The sequence below is a fragment of the Echeneis naucrates genome, chromosome 9 (assembly GCF_900963305.1).
Source record: "Echeneis naucrates chromosome 9, fEcheNa1.1, whole genome shotgun sequence".
Classification (NCBI taxonomy): Eukaryota; Metazoa; Chordata; class Actinopteri; order Carangiformes; family Echeneidae; genus Echeneis; species Echeneis naucrates.
Genome location: NC_042519.1, coordinates 10,050,281 through 10,075,687, shown reverse-complemented (window position 1 = coordinate 10,075,687; position 25,407 = coordinate 10,050,281). Strand labels below are relative to the sequence as shown.

Sequence of the window (25,407 nt, the reverse complement as noted above, 5' to 3'; positions counted from 1 at the left end):
CCTCCCTAACTTCCTTTTCAGCCTTGTAGGTACTTCGCCGCAGACACACACACACACACATGCACACACGAAAGGAGCTTTTCCAGCAAGAGATTGGTTCCACTTTATCTGCATGTATAGCCTGTGTTTGGTGTGCTCCTAAATGATAAAATTCTGCTAGTGTGCCAGGCCACTGCCAAACGCCAGAGCAATGGCCTTCATGGGGGAACAAATTCCTTTTGCAAAATGGAAAAGAATGGAGTGAAAGGAGGAAAGATTAAGACCCAAAAAATAAATAAATAAATAAAATAAATAAATAAATAAAAAAAAAAAAATCTAAAAATGAAAGAGAGGGAAGCTAGCCAGTCAAATGCGAAGGGAATGGGTCCAGGATTTATCACATTTAAAACAAGACATGGAGATCTTAGCGGACACCCCCGCTACATGTTATTCTCCCTCCCTGGGTCTTGCAGCCCTGTCTGAGGGTAATGCTGGTACACCAGCGTTGATTCACAGATGATTATGAGTAACAGACAAGCTCTGCCTTCACTTCTCCCTACCTCCTTCTGCCAAGAGTCTACCAGCATGGAAAACACAATCATCATATCATCAGTGCACCACACAGGAAGGAAGGACACAAGCATAGGAAGGGAGAGGGAGATGTATAGAGAAAGTCAGGAACAGAGAGGAGTAAGGAGAGAGAGAGAGAACAACAACAACAAAAAAGGCAGAAAGTAACAGCAAGAGTCGTCCTTCAACCCGTTCTCCCATCATGCTGCCTGACCAGTCCCAGTGCCCATGTCTAAACACACGTCCAATACTTTCTTAGCCTTGAGACATCTTAGCATGTGTGTGTCTGATCACATGCCATTCTCCACAGCACTAGAATCGCCTCGGGGCTGGCTCAGTCTGGCTCCACACAAAAGCAATGGTTCACACTGAGATGCGTGTCTGCATAAGTGCATGTGTGTGCATGACAACTAGGATTCACCAATCTGCTCTCTGTTGCTGAGACACTTTATGGTCAACCCTGATCATCCTCACCTGCAAACACACATTCTCTACCATAGCAACCCGGAGAACCGGATAGGCGACTATTGGGATCTGCTTGCGTCCTGGTTGGATTGTTGGGCTACGATGGCCTGACAGCCTTCCCGCAACCTTCTCTCAACCTCCTCACCTCTGTTGCTCTGCTGTGACTCTCACTACAATGGCTGCTGCCTGTGAACCTGCCAGGCTGCCAAGGACACAAAGACGACCGAGTCAACCTTTGACATCAGAAGCTGCCACCAAAAGACCAGAGACAAGCTGAGTTGGCAGCTCTGTTAAGAGGCCAGAGACTCAGATCTTTTCAGCTCAGTTAAAGTAGCTAAAGTCAATAGAGCATAAGTCAATAGTGCATACATACAGATGGACGCTGTGTCAAACAGGTCTGTTCGGACAATGCCAGCTATGCCAGCAGCTTCAAAAAGACAGGCCAGATATCTTTGCTCAAAGGTTGCTGTCTTTTGACCGACAGCAGTCACAGAGAAAAGACATAAAACATCACAGGATAAAAAAAAACTGACATTTGAACATGAAATACAGTATGGGTTTCATATTGAAGGCTGGATGACATTTCAAGAAGCTGATTCAGTGGTAGATGTTACTGGCCACCCACCCACACAGCTCCATGTGGAACATGGTGTTTTACGGACTGAGATGAGATAGCAGCATCAGAGATATATTCGCGGACATGTGGAGCAAGTGTAAGATGACCTATACATTCACCATGATGTCACTGAGGGGTTTTAAAGGGACTTAAAGCACAAAGCTGGAAACTCCAGAGTCGTAAATAAATTCACACGTATCAATCAATGAGTAAATACACACACAAAGTAAGCACATCATAGTGTACTGTATACATTGCGCTTTCATTTTCGGTTCATTTCATTATGTGTGTGTGTGTGCGCCTGTTTGGGCATGCCTGCATGTGGGTCACTCTTCAAACAACACTGCAATCATCATCTTTTATCAACGGTCATGTTGAGGATTACAGCTTTCATCCCTAATCCAACATTAAGGACAAATTCTCATGATGGCCGTGACATCATCAAGGCCAGTCAACAGAAGAGAAGACACGGGGACAGGAAGCCAAACACCACAGGAGCAGATTAATGAGTGTAAGAGACAGAGTGGATGATGAAAAAGAAAGAGGGAAAGGCCGCAACAAAGTAGACCAAAAATAGAAACAAAATCAAACAGCTCATTTCTGTAGTGTCTAAGAGACAGCCTCTGTTTCTGTGTGTATGTTTCAAGATGATCTGCCACTGCTTCAGTTTCTCAGTTTTTCTGACAATGATCCTTCTCAATCAGCTCTACTAAGGCCTCCAATCTACACAAGCCCTACAAACACATGCAGATACACACACACGACCATATTCTGTCAACATACACATCACAATGCACCAGCGCACAAGAACAAATCCACAAGCTTATAACAATTTGTTGCATTTATGTAGACTGCTATCATATTTCACTTACCGGTAATGGCACATCCTTTGTGTCTAAAATTGCTTTATTGCATCCACCTTACTCTCAGCAGGGACACAGTGCCTAATGAAACCAGCTAAACTTGATTTGCCCACCTTTATCCTCTTGACGAGAAAAAAATAATTTTTTAGCCTAAATTTAAGGAAGCCATAGTAATACTAATACTTAACTATAATTACTGTGTTGCTGGCCATTTCCCTCTTACAGCACTGGTTTCTCAGGATGGCAAATTGCAGCTAAAAGTTGATGAAGCAATTTCTACTAAATTTTCTACTAGAAATTGTCCAATAAAACCTTAACTTAGCTAACATTGACTTTGCACCTCTTACCTACATGTGAAGTACTTACAACTGATTTGGTTGCACTGCATTGCTCAGCTGCAATGAACTTAAACTCGTTCCACAATTGTATTTGGAAGGTGAAATTAATACAGAATAAGCAGATATTGAGTGATAAAGCTCTTTTTAGGATGTTTGTGTTCAGTTTCTTTCATACCTGCAGAGACTCGTGGGCAGTCTGGCAGCATGGGGTCCAGTGGTGTATCCAGAGGTTCTGAACTTGATACCCAGTTGCAACAATGCTGTAGGTAAAGAAAAAAAAAGAGTAAGATTGCAGAAACTTCTGCAGAGATGATTTATTGCATAGGGAGAGTTAAAGATGGAAATACAGCATACAAGGGGAAAGGAATTTATATACAAAATTTTATCTTTTATCTTATTGCCTCAATAATGTTTCTTTTTTTTTTTTTTTTACTTTATTAAAATATAACACGTTTAATTGAAATTAAAAGTGACATTGAAAGTACAATGTCAAGAAAGACACATGGAAAAATAGAGATAAGAGAACAAAATGAGGGAAGCAAGCAAAGGGAAACAGTTAGGGAGTGCATGGAGAGGGATGGTAAGTGAGGAAGAGGTGTGTGTATAGCTGAGCGTGTCTGTGAGGGAAAGAGAGAGTGGGGCGGCGAGAGAGAGAGACAGGAACAAGCAATTAAAAGCTCTGTGACATGTTGCTCAGACAGCTTGGCGTTTGTTTGTGGTGGAGGGCTGAGGCCTTCTACCATGGTGGATCAGGGTGCCCTGGGGGAGGGTGTCTGTCCAGCTTGCTGACCCATAACCCCCCACAAAGACCCCTAGTCCTCTCGAACCCCCTGTGGTTGACAACTCTACTGTCAGAAAGAAGAGAAGACCTCTTTATCCATTTTTTGCGGTCTTCATCTCCCTGTCTGTGTGGCCCTCTTTCTGTCAACCCACTGTGTTATTTCAAACACAATCAATCATTAAACCTAATGTACCTTTGATGAACCTTAACAGTGCTTTACAGCCAAACTACTTGCTTATCATGCTTAGAATTTTCTTTGGGTCAGCTGATGACAACATATCACAGCGTAATGTGGATTGGTACGCTGTTGCTTTTAAAGTTAGAACAAAAACAAAGGAAAAGGGAGAGAGGGAAAGAGGGAGGTTGAGAAGGAATGCCTGAAGAAGACGTTCCCCAGATAAGATAAAAGTTCAATAGAAGAAAGAGAAAATGTAAAGAGATTAGAATGTGCAGCTGGTGTCCTTCTGAATCACTGCTTATCTGCCCTTGTTTACTTTCACCCTGGCCCCCTGACAGCCATTACAGTGTTGCGCATGCCTGTGTGTTCATGTGTGCTTGTGTGTGTGTGTGTGTGTGTGTGTGTGCGGATCAGTGACTGCGTTGCGGGGGGTCTCTCTTCAAGATGAGTTGTGTTGTGCACCCTTCAGACTCAAATACACACAAAGCCACACACAGATTTTTGCCCTCGGTGACCCTGACTCGCGAGGCCCTCGAAGGGGAGAAACTGGATAGACAAATGTGTCAAACTTCTCCCACTTCCAAAAAATACATGCACAAAAATTCAGGGTTAAATCCAACACAGTGTAGTCTGAGATATTATGTTACTTTTCTGTATAGATATGTGAGGGTACACTTTAAAAAGGCTAACTTTTTTAGTTGTAGCTACATCTCCACATACGGTTCTGCTCTTATTTTCAATGTATTATAACTTGTCATAAAAAAGAAATAAAAATATTTAACAATTCCTGTTTTGACTTCAACATTCGTCAAACAATAACCTACTTATTTCAAACTCATTGGGGAAGACGACCACAATGAAACATGGGAAAATACTATCAAGTATACTGTAGTAGTTATAGTATTCATGAGCAAGTAAACAAAATTTAGTTGGGAACACTGCACAGAATAGTCTGTTATCAAAGTAAGATATGGTCTGCGTGTAATCATTTCTTATCCAATTGAACAAAATAAAGATGAAGCGAAAGTATAAGTTGAATCCACCTCTTAAATAGAGATGGCCCTTCATCCCCGTCCTCTACATTTCATTTCTTCAGCTCTGTCAATCAAAAATGCTAGCAAAGGTATATAAGAGTAAGAGGTTGAAGAAAGATTGGTGGAGGGGGAGGAAAAATGGGGGAGGGGGGGGGGTGCGTGCTTCAGTGTAAGGGGAAGATGGCAAGTCATCTTGGTAAACAGTGGCATATTGTGTATTTTTAGATCCTTTGCATTGCCCTAGATGTGCTCTCCTCTGAGCCTTGGCTTGAGGGCAGAGGGGTGTAGAGCAGCACAGAAGCAGTGGGGCTCCTTGACTGCTACATCAAGTGTCTCATTGTATCTCCTTTAATTCATTCAGTCTGTCTGGAGGAAGATGTCAGCTGGGCTGTGGAGCAGCGGGCTGAAGGCGGCTGCAGAGAGGGGAAGGAGGGGAGCCTTTCAAAGGGTCCTCCTCCCTCCCCCTTCATCTCCACCATCACCACCAATGGAGGCAGGGAGGCCAGGGTTTGAATAGATTTGTCAAGGCAACAACACACATGTGCACACAAACTCTTGCATAAATGCACACACACATATACACTCTCAGCACACAGCCCCAGTACTGTGGGAGACCGCAAGCATAACAGCAGTCACATAAAGGCAAGGCCTACTGGCTGGGATTAGAGAGGGGTGACGTGACAAAAGGATGGCACATCGCATCAGCTGCCTCTGACGCATAGCATCATCACTTCAAGCAGCTTGTCCACCGATCAATGGGGCCTTTGAACTGGCAGACAGAGAAACAAACATGTAAACAGATTTGACTCTTCGCCGTACTTCTGCTGCTCTGGGCATGCGCTTCAGTGAGTGTATGTTCAGATTTAAAGTGGATATGCATAGATACATACGTGTATCCAGGAACACACTCGAGCTGAGTCAGTGTTGACACGTTGCACAATGCATTCATTTCACTAATCCCAGTATCAATATTATGGAGAAATGGAAAGTTCTTAAGGATCTTTTAATGCGGTGAGTGTGTTATGTGCTTCCTCTAGCTGATAAGCTAGTCTGAGAGCCCCTCTATAAGTGAGAGAGGCTGTTAGGGGTTTTCTGTCATGTGTATGTGTGCGTGTTTGTTTACGTGTGCGATCCACAACCTGCTGTGTGTATGTTTGTGTGTGTGTGTGTGCACACGCACAAACATACACACTCTCTCAGAGAGTAATGGCTACTGAACACCGCACTCAGGTGTTGGTAGGTTGATCATATCCACTACACATTAAGTGTCAGAACTACACACAGAGGCCTCTGCCTATGCCCTACCTCCCCAAACCTGCTTTAAAATAATCACAATTTAAAGCCAGATTGGGTCAGAAAACATGATCATGATTGCTAAGCAAATTGTAAGGAGAATAAAACAACGATTGCACATGTTGGCTACGCTTCATGCTAAAACTGCACCTCTTCTATCTCAAAGAACACAGGAATTGATCCCATAATAGAAACTTTGTGCTAAGTGTACAAAAGTCTCCTGAACCATTACACACATGACAGTCCTAACTTCTCAGAAAGTAGTTCCATGTATCAGTTCTTGCTCGCTCTGTGTCCCTTCCGACTCCTCCAGTTGCTGTATAATCTCTGTGGATTAGGATGGTTTATTCATGACCATAGTGTACTCTGTATGTGTGTGCATGTGTGTATGTCTGTCTGTATGTGTGCTCTGGGCAGGCCACTAGAGTGTGACAGCAGGCCAGCACAGTGACAGGAGACACCTTGGAGACTGTGACAGGCTGCCAGCTGTACACCATCATTCACATTTCTCTCTCTCACTCACTTCTCCTCGCTATGATACTCATCTAGCTCCACATTCATCTCTTCATCTCCTCTCCTCCATCTGCATTCACCCCATTCACATCCTACCTGTCTTTTTGTGTTTCGTTTCCACGGCTCTGCCCTTTGCTTTCTGGGCGGCAGTCAACACGATTTAAATAATTGAACATTTCTCACACTTGATTTTTCTGTCAATTTCTTTTTCTGTCTAAATCAATGGATGAGTCTTTCAATCTCTGCCTCTGCTCATTCCTGCTCCTTGTTCATTTCTCTCACCTTCGCTTTTCCTCCTCTTGCACTGACGTCACTTGCTGCTTGTTTGATGTGTTTGGCCAAAACCTGGCCCAGCCAGTGCAGGTCTCTAAATCCCATCGCCTCCCTTTTACATTCACCTTCTCCTCTCTGAATCCCAAAATCTGATTTCTTGAACCCTGGAGGGAGGTAATTATCTTTGCCTGAGGAGGAGATGACAGCAGTCCACCACCTATGTGCCTGATGTCCCATGCTGGCACCCATATTTACATATACACCACCCATGGCATTATTCAGGCTCACTGCTTTTCACTGTCTTCTGTTATGGGCTGCAACATCTGGGTTGTCCTGGCTGTGCGTGTGTGTGTGCAAATTACTGCATGCATGTGTGTTTGCAACTTACTGTGCAATGTAAGCGTTACATATGTTAAAAAGCCAGCTGTGGGAGCGTTTTTGGCAGCGATGTAATTAGCGTTTTGTTCAACAGCAACACTTGCATGTGTGTTAGATTCTGGATGGTGATCATTAAAAAACAAGAATTAGAAATTGAACGCAATGACAGAAACTTGCGTATTGGCCGATACATGACATTAGCACATTAGGTGAAAAACAAAAGTGACCCTTTGGGAGTTTTCATTTCTAATCTAAATCACCAGGGCTTGTTAACAAGCACACACATCAATGCCCAGACGCCAGTGATGTTGATGAAATAAACAGTTGAAGTTTTGAAATGCAGGACATTTTTGTTAGCTAGTTTTACTCAAATTGCTAAAAGCTGTCTCATCACCTACATCCGTAGTGTTTATCATTCATTGTCTTCATCTCACACAAAATTAGCTGGAAAACAAACAGTCAAAACACATTTGTATTAAATTACTTAGAGGATTTCTATTAATGAGCCACAAGGAACAACACAAATCAAAACTCTGATTTTTTTGACAAATCATTTTAACTTAATTTGTTTTTTGAGCAAACAACATATTTGGTTAAATAAATGAAGTGAAATGGTTATCATAGTGAATTTAAAGGTTCCTGAAAGAATTATAAACTATTAGGAATTAGGACCAAGAACTTGGACCTCACCTGAGAACTGTTAAAATAGTGAGTCCAAAAATGTGTTGAAATGTAGAGAATTAAGAGGACCGTATACACAAGGAACCTAGATCCTGTAAGACGTATGCCCCTCCTCCAAATTTACTTTTTTTGTTGTATCATTGAGAAGGACATAGCATAGGTGTGCCACTGTTTCCCTCTAGAAAAATTCCCTTAATTAGGCAGCCTCCTCTCTTAATTCTGCCAAAAAAAGGACTCTGGGTTAATGAGCCTGAGACGGTGCAAATCCTTGCCTGTCCCCTCCCTTCGACTGGACAAAGAAGGTTATTTCAAATTTATTGTTCTGGGTAATCATCACAAATAGAAAATCACTTAACATTCCAATTATGCTGTGTCCCACACATCCCTTAGATGAATCAAAAATAGGAGATGCCGGACAAGGAGAAGGGGGCCAGTGCAACCTTGAATCCCCGCAACTCAAACTAACATACATACACAGTTGTAGACAAGTAACACACACTTAAGCATACAAACCGAACACACACACACACACACATAGACATGGGGGATGACAGAAATATCAAAAACAAAAGGCTAAGGATATAAAAGAGGATGTAATACAAATAAAGGTATGGTGTGCATCTGAGTGTGTGTGCATGTGTGCGTGTATGACATTTGCATCTCTGGCTCTCAAGCAACTATGGTCTTGGCTGGTCTCATCAGTATGTGCATACTGAGTGAGCCCAGGTGCTGCATATGGCTCAGAGGTCACATCAGAAAGGGCAAGTGCTCAAATGAATCTAACACAAATGCACGCGCATTCTATCTCACATGCTTACCCACGGGCACATAGAAACACACGCATGCCCGGCCACATGCACCTGCACCAGTGAGGGTTAACAGTCTCAGTTATTCATTGACGTGCACCCAGAAAGAAAAAGTGTGTGGGTGGTGATGAAAAAAACAATAAAGGAAATACATGCAAACAATGGTTTCCTATGACTTCTAAGGCTGGCCGTTGGTCAGGGGTACCTGTGTAGGTCAAAGGAGTGGTGCAGGGAGAATTTAGAGAGGAGCAGAATCTGAGAGACCTCAGGATGAATTTACATGGTGACACGGGAGCCTAGGAATGGACCTGTGTACGTTTTGTAGCATCTTTGTTTGACTTTAGGGTATGCGTGCATGTGTGTATTTCAGCGCGTGTGCTTATGTTACCTGCTGCATCCAGTCCTGTGTGCCTTTGCTCGTCTCCTGTAGCCAGATGTTGTGAGCGGAGTCAGTCAGAGCCACAGCACACACTCTATTCTTCACCTGCATTTCCCTCTGATTCATCTGCCACACAAAGCAAATCAAAGTTGGGTTTGTCACCCTTCCAGCATATTAATGAGACAGTCACTGCTGAGGAGGACATTGTTAATTCAGACATTTCAATGATTGAGACTTTATGCAGTGAAAAATATAATAACCTCCTTAGAAAACAAAATCCTGTTTTTGAATTGCATAGATGTGAATACGTTAATATGACATACACTTTGTGTCGGTCAATACTTGGCTAATAAAAATTTTACTCTCTGTACAACACACACTGTCAGCCTACTCTTTGGACCATGATAGCACTGGCCCAGTGGGCAGCTTTGCAACTGGCGGATACAGATTCAACCTGGTGTATAGCATAATGTTATAAAGTGAAATATGAAAGAGCTGCTCCACCATAGCGTGTCCTTGTCACGTTCTGTACAAATGTCCTTCCCTGTGCACGTTCAAACACCTCGGCCCCCATTCTTAATACCCTTTCCCTTCACATGTCACAGAGAACGTGGCATCGGCAGGCCCGTCTTCCTATTCCCCTCTGAATGTCAACGCCAAGGAAAATGTCACACAAAGGACTTGTTACCGCACTACAATAGACTTCCCACACCGCTGGTCCTACCCCAAGGAGCACCGTAGGCAGGCTTTGGGAACAAGCTGTTTCACTCCGCTTCACTTTAAGATAAACGGGAAGAAAAGCGAACAGGACTTGCTACAATAGGTTAACAATCATTTACCGCATAGATTTCATGAAACTACGAAAGAGACCGCTGGTTGATCATAGTGCTGCAGAATAGTACTGAGTGTAGTGGTGGCGTGATCATCTACATGTGGTGCTGTGGCAGTACAGATCAAATTTGAACTAAATTAAAACTTCATCCTAAGTGTGCTCTGGAGGGAGGAAACTCTTTGCAGGTTCCTTGATTGTTGGATAGCCTGTGGGCGTAAAATTGTGATGCCGTTTATGGCTTGGTGTCTGAGGACAAGACTTCGCACTTCAGTGGGACATCTAGGTAATGTTATGGCTGAGGCAGGGAGAGGACCATCAGATATTAGTTGGAGTTTGCATGTGAGAATGTGATCACTATTGGCCCATAAGCTCAAGTGCTGGAGCAACCAAAGAGGCCAGCTATAGTTGGCTGGTTGTACATCATAATGATGGTGGGCATTTGAAAACATCCTCCCTTGCCCAGCCAAATTAAAGTGGGAGTGTATAGAGATAAATGGAATCTATTAAGACACTAAGGACTCATACATCATCCAGCTGATAAGGCCTCCACTGGTGCGTCTTCACCATGGCGGAGGATAAAGCAGACTGAGGGGAGAGATACAACCATAAGCATAAAGGAAAAAGGGGCACAACTATAGAGACAGGCAACAAAAGGAGAGAGACACTGCACTTGTATGCAAAGACAAATTCCCTCGCTCACACAAAATCGTACGATCACGTACACACACAGATACAGACTCCTCTCTGTAGTCCCTCCTTCATCCACGCTTGGTTTGAAAAGCTTTCCTCGGGCAGAACTGGACCCGTGGGAAAAGCAAAGTCAACCTTTTAAAACTGAAGGTGTCAGTCAAGGTCCTGTTTTCTGGTGCTAGCCAAACGGGCCAGTCCCTGAGTTAAGGGGCTTCTAACAGAGGCCAGGAAACAGGAGGCTGTGGATTGACTGCTAGTGGAAAACACTAAGTACATGACTTCAATCCAGTCAAAAACATCACCAAAGTCTGGGAAGAAAGCTGTTTCAAGTGGATAAATGGATCTGTACTCCTTCCCATTGTCTGTCCATCTAAGTCTAGCAATTTTTTTTTAAGTATTGTAGGACAACCTTAATGTACTCTTATATGGCCATGGTTCAGTGGAAACCACTGGTATATTAAAACTATAACTAAGCTATAATAAATGAGATAACGTGCCAAAGTAAACTGTATTTGCCAACCTGCCAATAATGACGGGTTGTTTAAGTCTATCATTGTTTAAAATATTTTGACATGCCACTTTTAAAACAAAGTACTTTAGAGAGATAACAAAGGATATGCAGATAGAAGGAAGCAAGCCACAGAAAAAGAACACTAGGAAGGCCGTCAGAGCAAGACCGTGTGTGTGTGTGTGTGTGTGTGTGTGTGTGTGTGTGCGCGCGCGTGCCTAAATGTGCATGGCACACGTGAATACATGCATGTGTGTAGGAATGAATTTGTGTAGCTATGAGAAAACAGCACAACAGAAGGACAGTTTGGTGGGAAAGCAAGTGAATGACAGACAGCAGTTAGACAATGATGAAGGCATGAACAAAGAGGAAGGCACAGCTGGGAAGGTGGGAGTGGAGCTGGGTTGTAGATGTTGCTGGATAGATGCATCTGGATTGCAAAAACTGGACTTAAGTGTTTAGACAGTGCGTGGTTAGCTGTGCCTAGATAGAGACATCTCATCAAGCAGACAGATTGGAGGATTTTTTTTTTTTTTTTTTTTTTTTTTTTAAAGTTAGATAACAATGCCGGGGTAGCACACAGGCATATTGGTTAGTGCTGTTGCCCCACAATAAGACGGTTGTGTGTTCGGTTCCCGGCCCGGGGCCTTTCTGTGCAGAGTTTGCATGTTCTCCCTGTGCCTGTGTGGGTTTCCTCCCACCGTCCAAAGACATCATGTTTGGGTTAATTGGTGACTCTAAATTGTCAGTAGGTCTGAGTGTGAGCGTGAGTGGTTGTTGGTCTCTGTCTGTCTCTGTGTGTTGGCCCTGTGATGGACTGGTGCCCTGTCCAGGATAAACCCGCCCTCGCCCACTGTGAGCTGGGATTGGCTCCAGCAACCCCAGCGAACAAGAAACGAATAAGCGGTAGAAGATGAATGAATGAATGAGTACACCATCTAAAGTAGCCATTCAAAAGGAGTAAATGGATTCCAGCCTGGATGCATTTTGCTGGATAAGTTTTGCTGGTTTTACATGTAATGTAAAAACTGCATCGTGTATGACCTTCTCTAACAAGCTTTCAACAAGATTCTCATATAGTACTGTGTAGTTGTTGAAATGAGGAGGGAAAATAAATCAGAAGCTCTCACCAAACAGGCTGTTTTCTTGATGATGCCTCAACCCAAGATTAAAGACCAAAGGACTCCATCTCCCACCACTGGTAAATAAATCACTCATTGTGACACTTCTCATTGCCACAATGCCTACACACATATGGCTCCTGTGGTAACAGTTGGGGTAATAGGTTCACAAATAATGACTCCAGGAGAGAATGCTCTATGCAGTGTGGCCCTCAACCACAATTATTTTGACACCACTGGGTTCCGTGTTTTAAAAGCCACAATGACAACTGTGGTTAACTGCATATTGAAACGAAAATCAATGCATGTCTGTGTCCTCTGCTAGGTGGGTGATTCTGATGGTTAACTTACCAATGAATTACAACCGTAAACTTACATGCTCCCAAGGGTTTAGAGATGTAAGCTGTCTTATCCTATGACTCATCATGCTATAATTTTTGGACCGTGCGACCCTTTAAGTTAGTGTTAGCCTTCTTTATCCAGAATGTTAAACGTGCTAATCCACTATGTAACCGCAGCCTGCAGCTTTAACAAGGAAACAGACCAGCTGTTATGATCAGTGTTGTATCGGACAGGGAGTGGGAAGAGAAACATGTGGAAATACTTGTTGAGCTAAAACCAACACACAGATGTCGAGACATTCGCTGTGTCTCTGCTGGCCTTTCCTTTAATGCTAAAGCAGCTGCACATGCAGAGTAAAGTTCGAGTGGGGCTTGGACATGGACAGCTTGAATGTTAAAAAATATTGTGAGAAAGGGGAGCAGAAAGGAATGGATGTGAAAATTAGAATGCTAGGAGGAAAAATAAAGTAAAGGAACAAGGAGACAAAGGAAGACAGATGAGAGACAGACAGGCAGATGTGCACAACAAAGAATATTTATGAATCTTTTATTAGTCCCCATGAAGGAAATTTTCTTTTTCTTTGAGCCAGTTCACAGAGAGATCAGACCACAGGGTCAGCTACAAAATAGCCTCCCTGAAGCAAGTGGGTTTTCATTGTCTTCCTAAAACATAAGCAGAAGCATAAGTGGAAATGATGCATCCCATCACAGGGGTTAGAAGCTGAGTCCTTAACTTGAAGGGCAACCTCCTTACTCACTATAGCACCATGATGAAATGTTTATCACCAGTGTGATCTATTGCATCTATCGCCTGCACCATTTCAGACTTATAAGTGTAATTCAAATTATCAAGGCCACTTTGACATAAATTAGTTTGCCAGAAGAAAATAAGGTGTCAGAATTTTTTGAAATCCTTTTCAGAGACAAGCTGTTTTTAAACACGCTCCCTTGCTGTGATTTTGGATTTAATTTGACCACGTCATATACACATTTACATTCTTCTGAAACTTGACAACAAAGCTGAGTCACAAGTGATGACGCAGACTCGCCTGCGTCCCACATCCAGTCACACTCTGGATGAACTACAAAATCCCCCTCCCTCTTTTCCCCCCCTCTCTGTTTCTCCCTCATAAACCACACTTTTCTGATTTCTCTGCGGAGGGCGTGTTTGCTATAGAGACCCACAAACATCACAGGTTTGTGACCCCCAGTTTGGCACATTTCTACTAAATCTGGCTTTTCGAAAGCCCTGTGAAATAGCCAAGCCCTGCATTTGAAGTGACACAGGCATGCATGCATACAAACACAGGCACCCGTGCGTGTACAGACACACATTCCCACAGACTTTTCTTCAACCCAAGTATCTTGTACATGACCTCTCACATGGCCCCTCAGCAAAGTACAGTGTTAAGCACTTTAAGCCGCTTCTTGCAACAAACCCAGCTAATTGCCAGGCTTTTTGTTGTGCATAATCTTATTTTCATCACTGACGTAGAATGTGATATGTGTTGGGTGTGTGTATATATAAATGAGGGGTGTGTGTATGAAGGAGGGAAGGGGGGCTTATTAATCATGTTTATTTATCTGGACGAGGAGTTGAAATAAGCGCCGAGACATCATTTAACAGCATGCTAGACTAATCTCTGGTTGAGATAAATACTTCATTTCTCTCCTCTCCCCGTGATGCTCCCTTGCTCGCGACTGCTCCGCTGATGCTACATCTAAACACCGGCAATAATAAAGACAATTATTTAGGCCTTTGATAATTATGTGTCAAAGGCAGCGAAAGCCACTAGATAATTGGGCGAAAACTGAATGGTAATCCACAATGGAGATCCCCGCAGGGAGACAGACAGACTCATCCCTAGAAAGAATGCGGTGTGAGAGAAAAGAGAAAAAAAAAAGGCAAAGACAGAAAGATGAGAGCTCTTTAAGGGGGCCTTGCTCACTGTCAGATAGTCAATGTGAAAAGCCACAATTATACACAGAGAGAGAGTGCAAATAGAGAGCCGCAAACAAGAGAAAGGAAAACAGGGGATAGAGAGAGAATGACAAAAAATGATTGAGACTGAAAAAGAAGATAAAATGTAGTGTTAGTGGGAGCATGCAAAGACTGAGCAGAGGCCAAGAAAAAGGAGGAGAGGGAAAGAGAGAGAGAGAGAGGGAGAGAAGCGCCCCGTGACGATGCCAGTCAGAGACGAGGCTTATAATGTGGCTGCGCCATGCACTGCCAACAGCCACAGATAATCTAGGACTACCCACTGAGCACTGAAGCACTGCTTAAATATTTGATTGATTAACTGTCCTGTTGCTGCCAGAGAGTAAGAGGAGAGCATCAGAGAAGCCAGGGCAAACACAGAAAAAACAAACAAACATGTATGCGGGTGCACACCGGAAGGTTGGAAAACACATGGCGCAGACACTCTAACACATACACCCCCATAAATCCCTACACGCCAACATTGGAACATGAGCACAAACACAAACACATAGAGACATGGACACATTGCAAGCATGTGTAGAGTCTGAAAAGACAGTGGCAAGGGCTGGAAAAAACAAACATAAAAGCTGATTGATGCTCTGGCACTTTTAATATCATAAACCAATAAGTACAATGGACTTATAGATAAACACTGGTTAAAATGATGATCTACTTAGCCCGGATTTGGCTTTTAATGACTGAAGGATGTGATTGTGCTTGGTCCTATCTACTTTTACAATTAAATGCTGCTAGTAACTGATCTCAGGTCACAGAAGGGCTGATTGGAGTGGAAGTCCAACATGTTCAGCTACCCTACAGACATACACACACACCCATCCCTGTCCGTCCCTGACTGCGAAAACACAGGCAGCTGGACCCCCACGCTCCGACACCCTCCACAGGAAGAGACAACACCAGGACTTCCTGTGGCTTTGAAGCAGCAGTCCCAGGTCTCCTGTCAGTCCCCAGCTTCCTTTGTCTTAACCGCAGGAAGGAAGCCCTCTCTAGCACGAGGCCACAGGGCCCTAGGGAGCAAAGAGGAGTGTGTTTGTGTGTGCATCTTTCAGTGCAATGGGAGTGTGCAGAGGTTTTGCTCACTGAGGTCACATGCATTTACTCACAGGGTTATTTTCCACTCTGACCCTCCAGTGCGTGAACCCTGGCTGCTGTGAGGGTGTAGAGACGGGGGGAGAGAGCAGTAAAAAACTGCAATAACTTCCCCCTGCCTTTCCTGTTTCCTCTCATGGTTGTTCCCCACATACACGAGGAAGAAAAGATGAGAGAGCGAGCGAGAGAAAGGGAGGATGGTGGGTTCGGAGAGGGGGTGAGATTTGAGTATGTGAGTGACAGCACCGGAAACAGGGTAGGGGAAGTGTTGCATGTCTGTGTGTGCGTTGGGCAAGATTTTTTGTGTGTGTATGTGTGTGTGTTTAACATGCAAACCGCACAACTGCAACACTATATATTTATGTGTATATATATCTATATATATATGACATATATATGCACAGTCTACACACCACCGTTAGCGGGGGTGGGGAGGAAAGGGAAGGTCAATAAATATTTACTGACACAGCAGAAGTGGAGAATGGTTGACTATTGGTGGAACAAAAGGCAGAGGATGAAGAGCAGCGTGCCAGGAAACCTGCCGACTGTGGGCGCTGCGCCCCACTTGTGCCCACATGGAAAACAAGAGGAAGACGGGAAGGGTAGACGGAGGAGGGGGAGAGGGCAGGGAGGATGGTATGGAGGGACAGAAGAAGGGAGGGACCAATGGGTTATGAGTGAGGGATCGCTCAAAAACAATAGCAGACTAAGGTGCAAAGCAACTGTTGTAAATTCAAAATAACTGTTTTAGTTACTCTCATTTAAAAGACAGTTTCAACATGGGAGAGACATGCTTTTTACAATCATGCATGCATATATATAAATCCAGCTGTTTATAACTTAGTGATTCTTGTTTCACATCTGTCCAGTTAAGTGATTTCACTTCCATGAAATAACAATGAATTCCTGGAACAATTAAATTCCTATTGAGTTCAAATTGCCTGGCAAACACACTAAATCAATCAGACCCAATGAGCCAGTGCAGTGGTCAAACATATATTACCATTTCATATATACCACAAAGCCATTCAGAAATTTCTAATTAAGGTTAGTGTTAATGATTTCAACTCCCAACAGTTTAATGAATTACATTTCTGTCACAATGAAAAGACTGGTAGTCAAAGCTCAAGCTGTTTGAGTTCTGCCGCTTTCCATTCACATTCAAATGATATTGACACGATTAAAGAAGTGTACAAAGTTTTGTAATATTCTTAGTTAAGCATGTTAATATATTGTTTAGCGACAGCAATCACAGAAATTCTCCAAAAAATCATTTCTAATTAGGAAGCATTCCTTAACAAAGTGAAATTATGGCATGGCGTCTAATTAAAGTCTTGTGTTAATTAGACTTCATCTTAGTTAAGAAAACCAGCACATAGTATGGTGGGCAATGTCTTCATCATTCCCAAATCAACTGGCCATATTAACAGCTTTGGTCTACAGAGTGAAATTAGAAAGTTAGTGCGGCACAGTAGAAACAGTCTAGGCCTCATCATCTGTACTAGCCTTTTCTCTCCCTCTCACTCTGAAAACGCTTCTTTCTTGTCTTTCTGCCTGTCTCTCAACCCTCCGGCAATGCTGTAAAATAGAAACCTAACCTCAATATTTTCCCTCACGGTCCTGGGACTTGCTGGCCCATTAAATTCCCCTTCCCATGTGTCAGCTTGCACATTTCCACCATGAAATTTTCGTATAATTAAACTTTCTTAATGATTTATAAGCTATAATAATAGCCGTAAGTATTTCAGAGCAGGTTAAAGGGACAGCCTGTAAGTGCACGCCGGGGGATGACCCTGTTTTAACATAGTTTCGGATGGGTGACTCTCGGCTGGAGACCAGGATGGATAGAGTGAGGGAGAATGAGACTGATGGAGGGAGGGAGTGTGTAAGAGGGCCTAACAAGGGTGGTTGGAGGAGGAGGCTGGGACCTTTGTATTGTAACTCAGGGTGATTCTGACATGGAGCAGAACCAAGCGCCCCCTGAACCCTGGCAGGGAGGAGACAGCTTACCACAGACAGACTGAGAGAGACACATGCAGATCAAGTATAAGGCGTAACAGAGGCTTTAAAACGGAGACAGACGGTAACCCTGGACTGGGACAGGATGCAGAAAGAAGGAGACAGATAGACAGAGAGGAGAGAAGGAAAACAGCAAAGAAAGATTTGACATATAACGAAACAACTGGAAAACATTGTGTTACAGGGAATGATATTATAGGGACATGTTATTTTTAAAAAGTTTAATAAACATACATTCCTGCTGTATCAAACACACACTATTAAGTTGACAGAACTTTACTGTGTAAAGCTAGAGCAGCACTGGACTTAATTTCTAAATGCTGTGCACAAAGATTTTGTATGCATGTTGTGGGGCATGCATGTGCGCACACACAAACACACACACATACACACAGATGTTTGCTCTCTGCTGCCTCTCTGACGGCAAGGCTGATATGATTGCCACTTAGGAAATCAGTGTGTTTTCACACCACTCTCAGCTCTGCCAAAGCTAATGTGTTAAATATCCATCGGGTACTGCTGTCCATTTCTGAGACACACGCACATGCACAGGCAGACACACACACAGCCACAGGGGCTGATGAACACTGATTCCTTGTACTAACTGAGCCCAGCTTTAGCATCTGAGCCAAAATTTCTAAATTGGGGTGCAGTGAGAAAATTTCAACAAGCTATGATGTGGAATTTTCACTCATTTCTTCTAAATTTGTTGTGAGAAGGTTGAAGTGGAGATCAATTTTAACAATTGTGAGACTTTCCTCACTCTTCTTGTTTTCAAGAAACTCTTATTTTTTTCATAAAAATACTTTTTTTTTTTTTTCATAAGATCCATACAAATTGACTCTCTTGCTTCACAAATCAACACATGAAGCCCAGCTATTGTAAGTGTTTCGAAAAGGTGGAGCCTGCTAATGGCAAAATCTACCAAATATCTCAGTGGACTGTTTTTCACCTTAGCTGTGAATGGGGGAGGAGGTAGAGAAGGAAAATGAAACAAAAAAAACAAATCTGGAGGCGCCTGCTGCTCTGCACATTACTGGCAAATCAGGTGTGTGTGTGTGTGTGTCCCTTCAGGGCTGCAGGAGTTGGATTCTCAGGGGGAGGTGTTTTGTATAGACTTCCAGGGCCACTCGACCCATCTCTGAGTGCGAAGCCCTGGAAGGAAAAAAAAAGTTTGGGGGAAGAGGAAAGGGAGGAGAGGTAAAATAACGTGACAAAGAGAGTGTTCCTCCCTTCAGTTATCATCCTCTACTCCTTCAAATTCGCTCATCTCATGTGCCGTGGGGCAAGAGGGAAAGAGAGAGCCCCTGAAAAAGAAAAATAAGACAGGAAAAGGGAAAGAAAAAAAAATAAAAAAACCTGTGATCCCCCTGTCCTCAAAGGAAGGAGAGAGTGAGGGAGTGAAAACTACAGAAGGCCAACAGAAATTAATGGAAATATATAACAATCTGAAATTAACTTCTCATTGCCACTAGCCATGATTTAAAACAGCTTTTTATGGAGAGGAAAGATGAGTCAGAAAAAAAAAAAGAAGAAAGAAGGGGTTGAGGCCATATTACAAATTGGACAGGCTGGGGGAAGCTACAAGTTAATTTGCCCCATCATGTAGAAACTTTGCAGTTCTTCAGGCACACTCACTTAAATGATTATTTTCATGCCCAAAGTAATTAAGACATAAGAATAAAAGATTAAAAATAATACTAATGTAGGGTATAAAAAAAATACAAAGCAATTCAATTATCCAATTAAACAGCCAGGGTAAAGAAAAAAACATACCGTTTTTAAGTATCTAACCTGTATCATGATGTTTGTTGGACCAGACTGAATAGTAGAAGTATTTCTCTTCTAGCTTTAAATACTAATTTAAAATGCATGACCTGTTACGAACCACAAGTAGAATAAAAAGCCTTGGATGACACAAATCTGCAGCAACTTTTTTGATTTGGTTGTGGTAGGGGGGGCGGGAAACTTGCCAAAGAAAGTAGATAATATCAAAATTAATAATAGGGATACTGCATAGTGGGATTAAAAGGATTATTATTACTATTATTACTTTTTATTATTATTATGCAATTATTTGCAGCTGGCAGTGGCTGAATTTTTAATGAATTCCAAGAACACTTACTTGCAAAATAATTTACTTTTGTTATACTTCTGTTCACAATGTTTTATTATACAGTTTATTAAAATAATGTGCAAAACAAGCACTGTGAATACTCTGGAGTATGTAATGAAAACGCCGCAATGATTACTTTAATGAATTAAATGTAAAATTTACAAAAACTAATACACCAGTTGAGGTGCTTTTTAAGTTATATTGTTGATTAAAAACAAAGCTGGAGAGAAGGGTGTGGAGCAAATACATACACACGCACAGACACACACAAACACACACAGACACACATACACACACAATACGGTGTAAAGTATATTATTAATGTGAAAAAAAAAAGCAATTAAATCAAAGTGGTATAGAGCCTGAAGCTATGAGGACTGTCAATTCTGCTGGAAATGCCACAGAAGATTACAGTTGGGTTTGTGGATTCCATGAACCCTTTTTTGATTAGGAAGTCAATTATTTCTCATTACTGAAGATGCTATTTCGGAAAAAGACCTTGTCAGTCAATCATGCAAAAAGTCCTCGAAAAGCGTGAATAAACCATTAAAGAGGGAGGCGGATGGGGGTTGGTGGTGGGGGAGCACACTGACCCTTTTCCCCACCCAAACTCCTACTTGTAGTCAAATTACCTTTTTAACTATTACACCTCTGTCAGGTCTTTGTCAGCGTATGCTAATTAGGGCCTTCAGTGGAGAATATTTGAAAAGAAAACAGTATATTTATTAGTTTATCTCAGAAAAAGGCAGTTACCCAGAGCTGAAGGTAAGTTTGAATGTGGTGATTATCTTGTCATTTTCAGGCTGTTTGCCTAAGAGTGTGCATGTGTGCGTCAGAAGGTGTTTGTGTGTATGAGCGCGTGCATGCCAGTGTGTGAGTGAATGCTCATGTTTATGACTCCAGGTAATGCGCTGTTGTGTGTGCATCTCTGTAAATGGACGTACACATGTGAATTCATACATTTATAATGTATATTCATGTGTGTGTGTGTGTGTGTGTACTTTAGCAGCTTTCAGTACACTGATAGGCAAGCACAGCACATTTCTCCTGTCCTCTTTGTTCTGCGTTGGGTTTGACACCTCTAAACAATAGCAGCGCTTCACTTCGCCCAGCCCCAACCCACCACCAACCACACACTGCATGGACGGGAGCTGCCAATTAGCACTATCAAACACCCCTCATCAGCTGTCTGCTAACCACAAAAAAAGAATCCCACAACATATCAATAATTCTGAGTTTCCTTCAGAAACAATCACATTCATCTGCAGACTTAAGGATGCATGACAGAAGTAAGCTTGATCACTAATTGTATAGAATGGACTGTGCATATATAAATGATGCACAGAAAACAACTGGAGTGCTGCTGCATGAAGCGGAGCGTCACAAAAAGCCCTTGACCGACAGAGTTGAAACAGAGGTCCACGCTCTCTCTGTTTCCTCTCCAACTCTAGAGCCAATCTTTATTTTGGGGCCGCCTTGACCCGAATGTAACCAAGGTGCCTTGTCTAAATCGCTAGTCTTTTAGATAAGCAAGGCCGTCATTCTCAAGCATTCTCTTTTTAATCAAACACAAAAACTGCCGTCCACTTAAAACTGCACCACACTCTCTCTTTAAGTTTATCTACCTTTGTGTAATGCCATGCTGGGTGAGCTGTGTTTTTGGCGGCCACCGGGCAGCCAGACAATGTGGTGTGACCCAGGGGACAGAGGGTCGACGTGGGGAGAGAGACATGGAGAGGGGGGCCTGTCATGGAGAGAGGGTCTCAGAGGGCTGGAGGTGAGCAGAGGTGTCTGTGAGATGACTGTCGCTCCTCTCGGTGGTCCAAGCCCTTTTCATTAACCCACACCCCTGGGTTCACCAAACAGAAACAGGGGGTGGAAGTGAGGACAGGGGGGTAGCAGTCGGTTGCAGTGCAAAAGCCCCGGTGACCACCAGAGACCTGCTGCCTGCCTGGCTTCCTGTCTGTCTGAATGCAGATCTGTGTCATCCATTACAGGCAATGGACTGCTTTTTAACAAAATACAAACACAACCAGGAGCAGGAGGACACACACTTAGAAAAATACACATGCATCGAGCCTGTTAAGGGAACACAGAGGTAACAAAGGACAGGCAGTGCCCCCTAGTGTTTTCATCAAAGAGAAATCAGACCAAATCAACTAACCCCTAGCAAAGCCACAAAAACAGATACAGGAGGGGAGCATGAGAGATGACAGCGGGTTGGGGGGTGGTGGGGGGCAACGAGAGGTGAAGAGGCTGGATTCATGGCAGAAGTGCCATCACGTGGAAGACACAAGGATGGAGATGGGTGCGTTGGGTAGAGGGGGTAGGACACTGGGGGAAGGAAGGAGATGGATGAGGATGAAGGCAGCAAAGGATAAAGAAGGGATGGATCTTTAAGAGCGGGAAAAGAAAGGCAGTGTATTATACATGTTAGCTGGTAGGTGGTGGAAAGGGTGTTAAAAGATGTCTGACACAACCAATATGTTTTTAATATTTGAGGCAAAGATAGTGAAAAGTGAGAAGGGGGAACGAAAGGAGAAAGGCAGGCAGGCCATGCATGAAAGCCAATGTCAGAGGAGTCCAGAGGAACCATCCAGTGTGAAGCCATCTAATAGGAAAGCAGAATATATATGAGACAGGGACACACACAGACATACAGGCACGCTGGGAATTACCACCTAGTGTGGCCCGGTAACCGATCTGAACATGAACGTCAAACTAATGAGTGACATGGCAGGGGTGAAATAAAAACCTAGCTTTCTGGGACCACAAACAAGGCCTTTTGGAGCAAAATGCACACTTGTGGTTGAAGATGAAAACGGGTCACAAACATGGATGTATGAAAAACAATCTTCACCGGTGTAAACGCTGTATTCTGTACTTGGACAGCACATCCAGCTTCATATTCCCACCATGAAGTGAGGCCTACCTTTCAGTGAGTTCTGCACTGAGCTCCAAGCCAGCCAAGACATCAAAGCCTGCTCCACACCACTCTCTCACTCGCTCTCTTTCGAGCTTCTCTCTCTCTCCCCCTTCCTTTTGCTATTTCATAACCCCCATCGTATTTCACAGCACATAAAGCCCTAAAATGGCACATAAAACAGTTCATCTCTTTTCACTGTCAGCTTTCTAGGCTTAAAAAATTAAATATGTTTCACTGCAGGTACATAACTAAAACACACCTCTAGAAAAAAAATTGCCATAAAGGATTCAAACTAGGTTTGCCATAAGTATTGTAGGCTATAGAGTTGGGAATAGATCAGCTGAATAGTCAGTACAGGGTATTTCAAGCTTGAAATGCTCAAGATATGAAGTGACTGAGAAACTGTGTGGTTGCCGGTTTTCCCTTTGCCATCAATCCCATCATTGTGCTTTCGATTAAAACACTGGTGATATAAGCAGGAAAATATACTGCACATTCTGCAGATGATGCACTGATGCTGAAAAATCCTCAACAAACGCTAAAAGAATACTGTGGTGTTCGTATGGTTTGGAGTAAGCAAGGCGAAAACACCACAGAATACCAACACCCCATTCAATGAACTTTAAAAGCAGTGAAAGACAGAGAGCAGAGAGTGAAGAAGGCGGGTGTGGATGGAGATGCAGACTTTGAAGGGAAGGGGGAAAAAAAAGCAAAAAAGAGAGAGTAGATGAGAGAAACAGAAGCAGAGAAGGGAGAGAGGGTTTAAACTTCAACCCTGGAGTCAGTGAGTTCACTGACATTTGCACCAGGATCCGCCTAGCTACCACCTCACAGCTTTTCAGAAACGACACTTTCTCTCCTTTCAATTCCTAAGACTTATTCTTCCTCCGACATTTGCTGCAGAATGAGACCATTCACAGGCTTGAGGGCAGAAAAAGAGGAAAAAAAAAATAAAAAGACAAAAAAGCAAGATTGATTGTGTTAAATTCAAGTGATGCCAGCCTGACAACTTGCAACCCTGTATGTCCTCAAGATCCTTCCTGTATATTGTATGCATTCTTATGGCAGAATTAACAAGAGGAGGAAAAGGAAAAAAAAATGACATGTGACAAGCGATTCATTTGAGCTGTCAACATGTCATCTTCACCACATTCAAACCTCACGTCAACCACTCGTATTCCCTCTCTGGTGAAGGTGACCAGGGTCGTAACCAGCTGACACACCCACACAGAGCAGGTGAATGCATGGAAAAACCAGTGGCTGTGAGAGACTGGCAAGAATGGAAGTTAGAGGAAAAGGACAAAGAGGAAAAAGAAAGAGATGGCAATTGGAAAAAGGAGATGAATGAGGGCACTTTGACTCATTCATTTGACATTTTAGATAATATGGAATAATAAAGTCCAGACATGTATTTAAGACAGATGTTTGTTGAGAAAGACAAAATATTAAGAAAAAGCCTAAAGGAGACAGAAGTGAGGTGAGTGCTGAGTGAAAGCTTGAACATAAATGGCAGCGAATAAAGTAGCAAGGCTGATGTGAAGCTGAGGTTAAGAGAAGGAAGAGAAAAAGAAAGTGACTGAATCGGAAGCAAAGGGAATGAGCGTGGAACAGACGAAAGACCATACATGCCAGGCATGAGACAAAAGAAAGAAAATGAGAAGAGATAAGTTTATAGATAAGTGTTAAGAGAGAGGCGAGAGTAGGAGTGTGACCAAAGAAGCTCGGAGGAGTGTGAGAGTCACAAAAAAAAAAAAAAAAAAAGAACAGTAATGTGGAGTGATGTGACAACAGGGGCAAGGGGCAAAGAACTGAGCGAAGGAGAGTTTCATTACGAATTAAGAAAGAAGGTAAAATACAACGCCGGTGAGAGAAGCGAAAGAAATGGACAGCAGTGCCCAATGGGTATTATAGAGTGAATGAAAGAGCGAGAGAGCTCTGAAGTAGAGGAGAGGGAAGAGAGCGAGACCTTGCCTCTGAGGCAACGAGCTGTGAGGAACGGGAGAGGCAGACAAAGACGTGCACTGCTGTCACACGGCAGAACAAAGAGAAGAGGTGCATCATGGGAGTCTGAGCCTTGCGCCACCTCTGACGCCATGCTGAATAAACACACAATGGGACATAAGCACAAGTCAAAACGTAAACTACATATAATGACCAAGGACATGATTAGTTTATAGACCTCTGCAGGGAGAGTTTCCTTGCTTTCAATGCTTCACTTCCTAAACTCGGATGAATGGAGTGGGGTCATCGAGTGAATGGGGAAGCGGTCTCAGACATTTGAACCCTGTATATTACAGATTATGGTCTCCCCAGAATAAACTTGATTCCTGGGTAGCCTAAGACAGCAACCTCATTGATCAAGTGAATCAGTAGAGAGAGGGAAGATGATCCAAGCAGGTACAAGGCCAACAACACAAGAGAAAGCTTGGCAAGAGGTGGGGGGGGGGAAACCCTTCAGTGAAAGACAGCACCGGGGGAGGAGAGTTTTCTCTGTAGCAGACTGATGTAAACAGACCAGGGTTAATGCAAAGGCTGGAGAACAGCAATGAAGAAGCAATTCGGCTATGAATGCTATGTGTTCTGTGTGTTCCATCATTATTCTCATTTATATGAACGTGG

General features: G+C 43.1%; 1 protein-coding gene across 1 annotated transcript in view; it reads right to left on the bottom strand.

The window, feature by feature from the left end:
• The window catches only part of arb2a (ARB2 cotranscriptional regulator A), a 138,232-nt gene that overhangs the window by 38,782 nt on the left and 74,043 nt on the right, over positions 1 to 25,407 (bottom strand). The window contains exons 9-10 of the mRNA XM_029511320.1: positions 9,157 to 9,273; positions 3,007 to 3,091 (exon numbers count right to left, since the gene is read on the bottom strand). Of these exons, the coding sequence (XP_029367180.1) occupies positions 3,007 to 3,091; positions 9,157 to 9,273 (202 nt within the window). The remainder of the gene's footprint in view (positions 1 to 3,006; positions 3,092 to 9,156; positions 9,274 to 25,407) is intronic.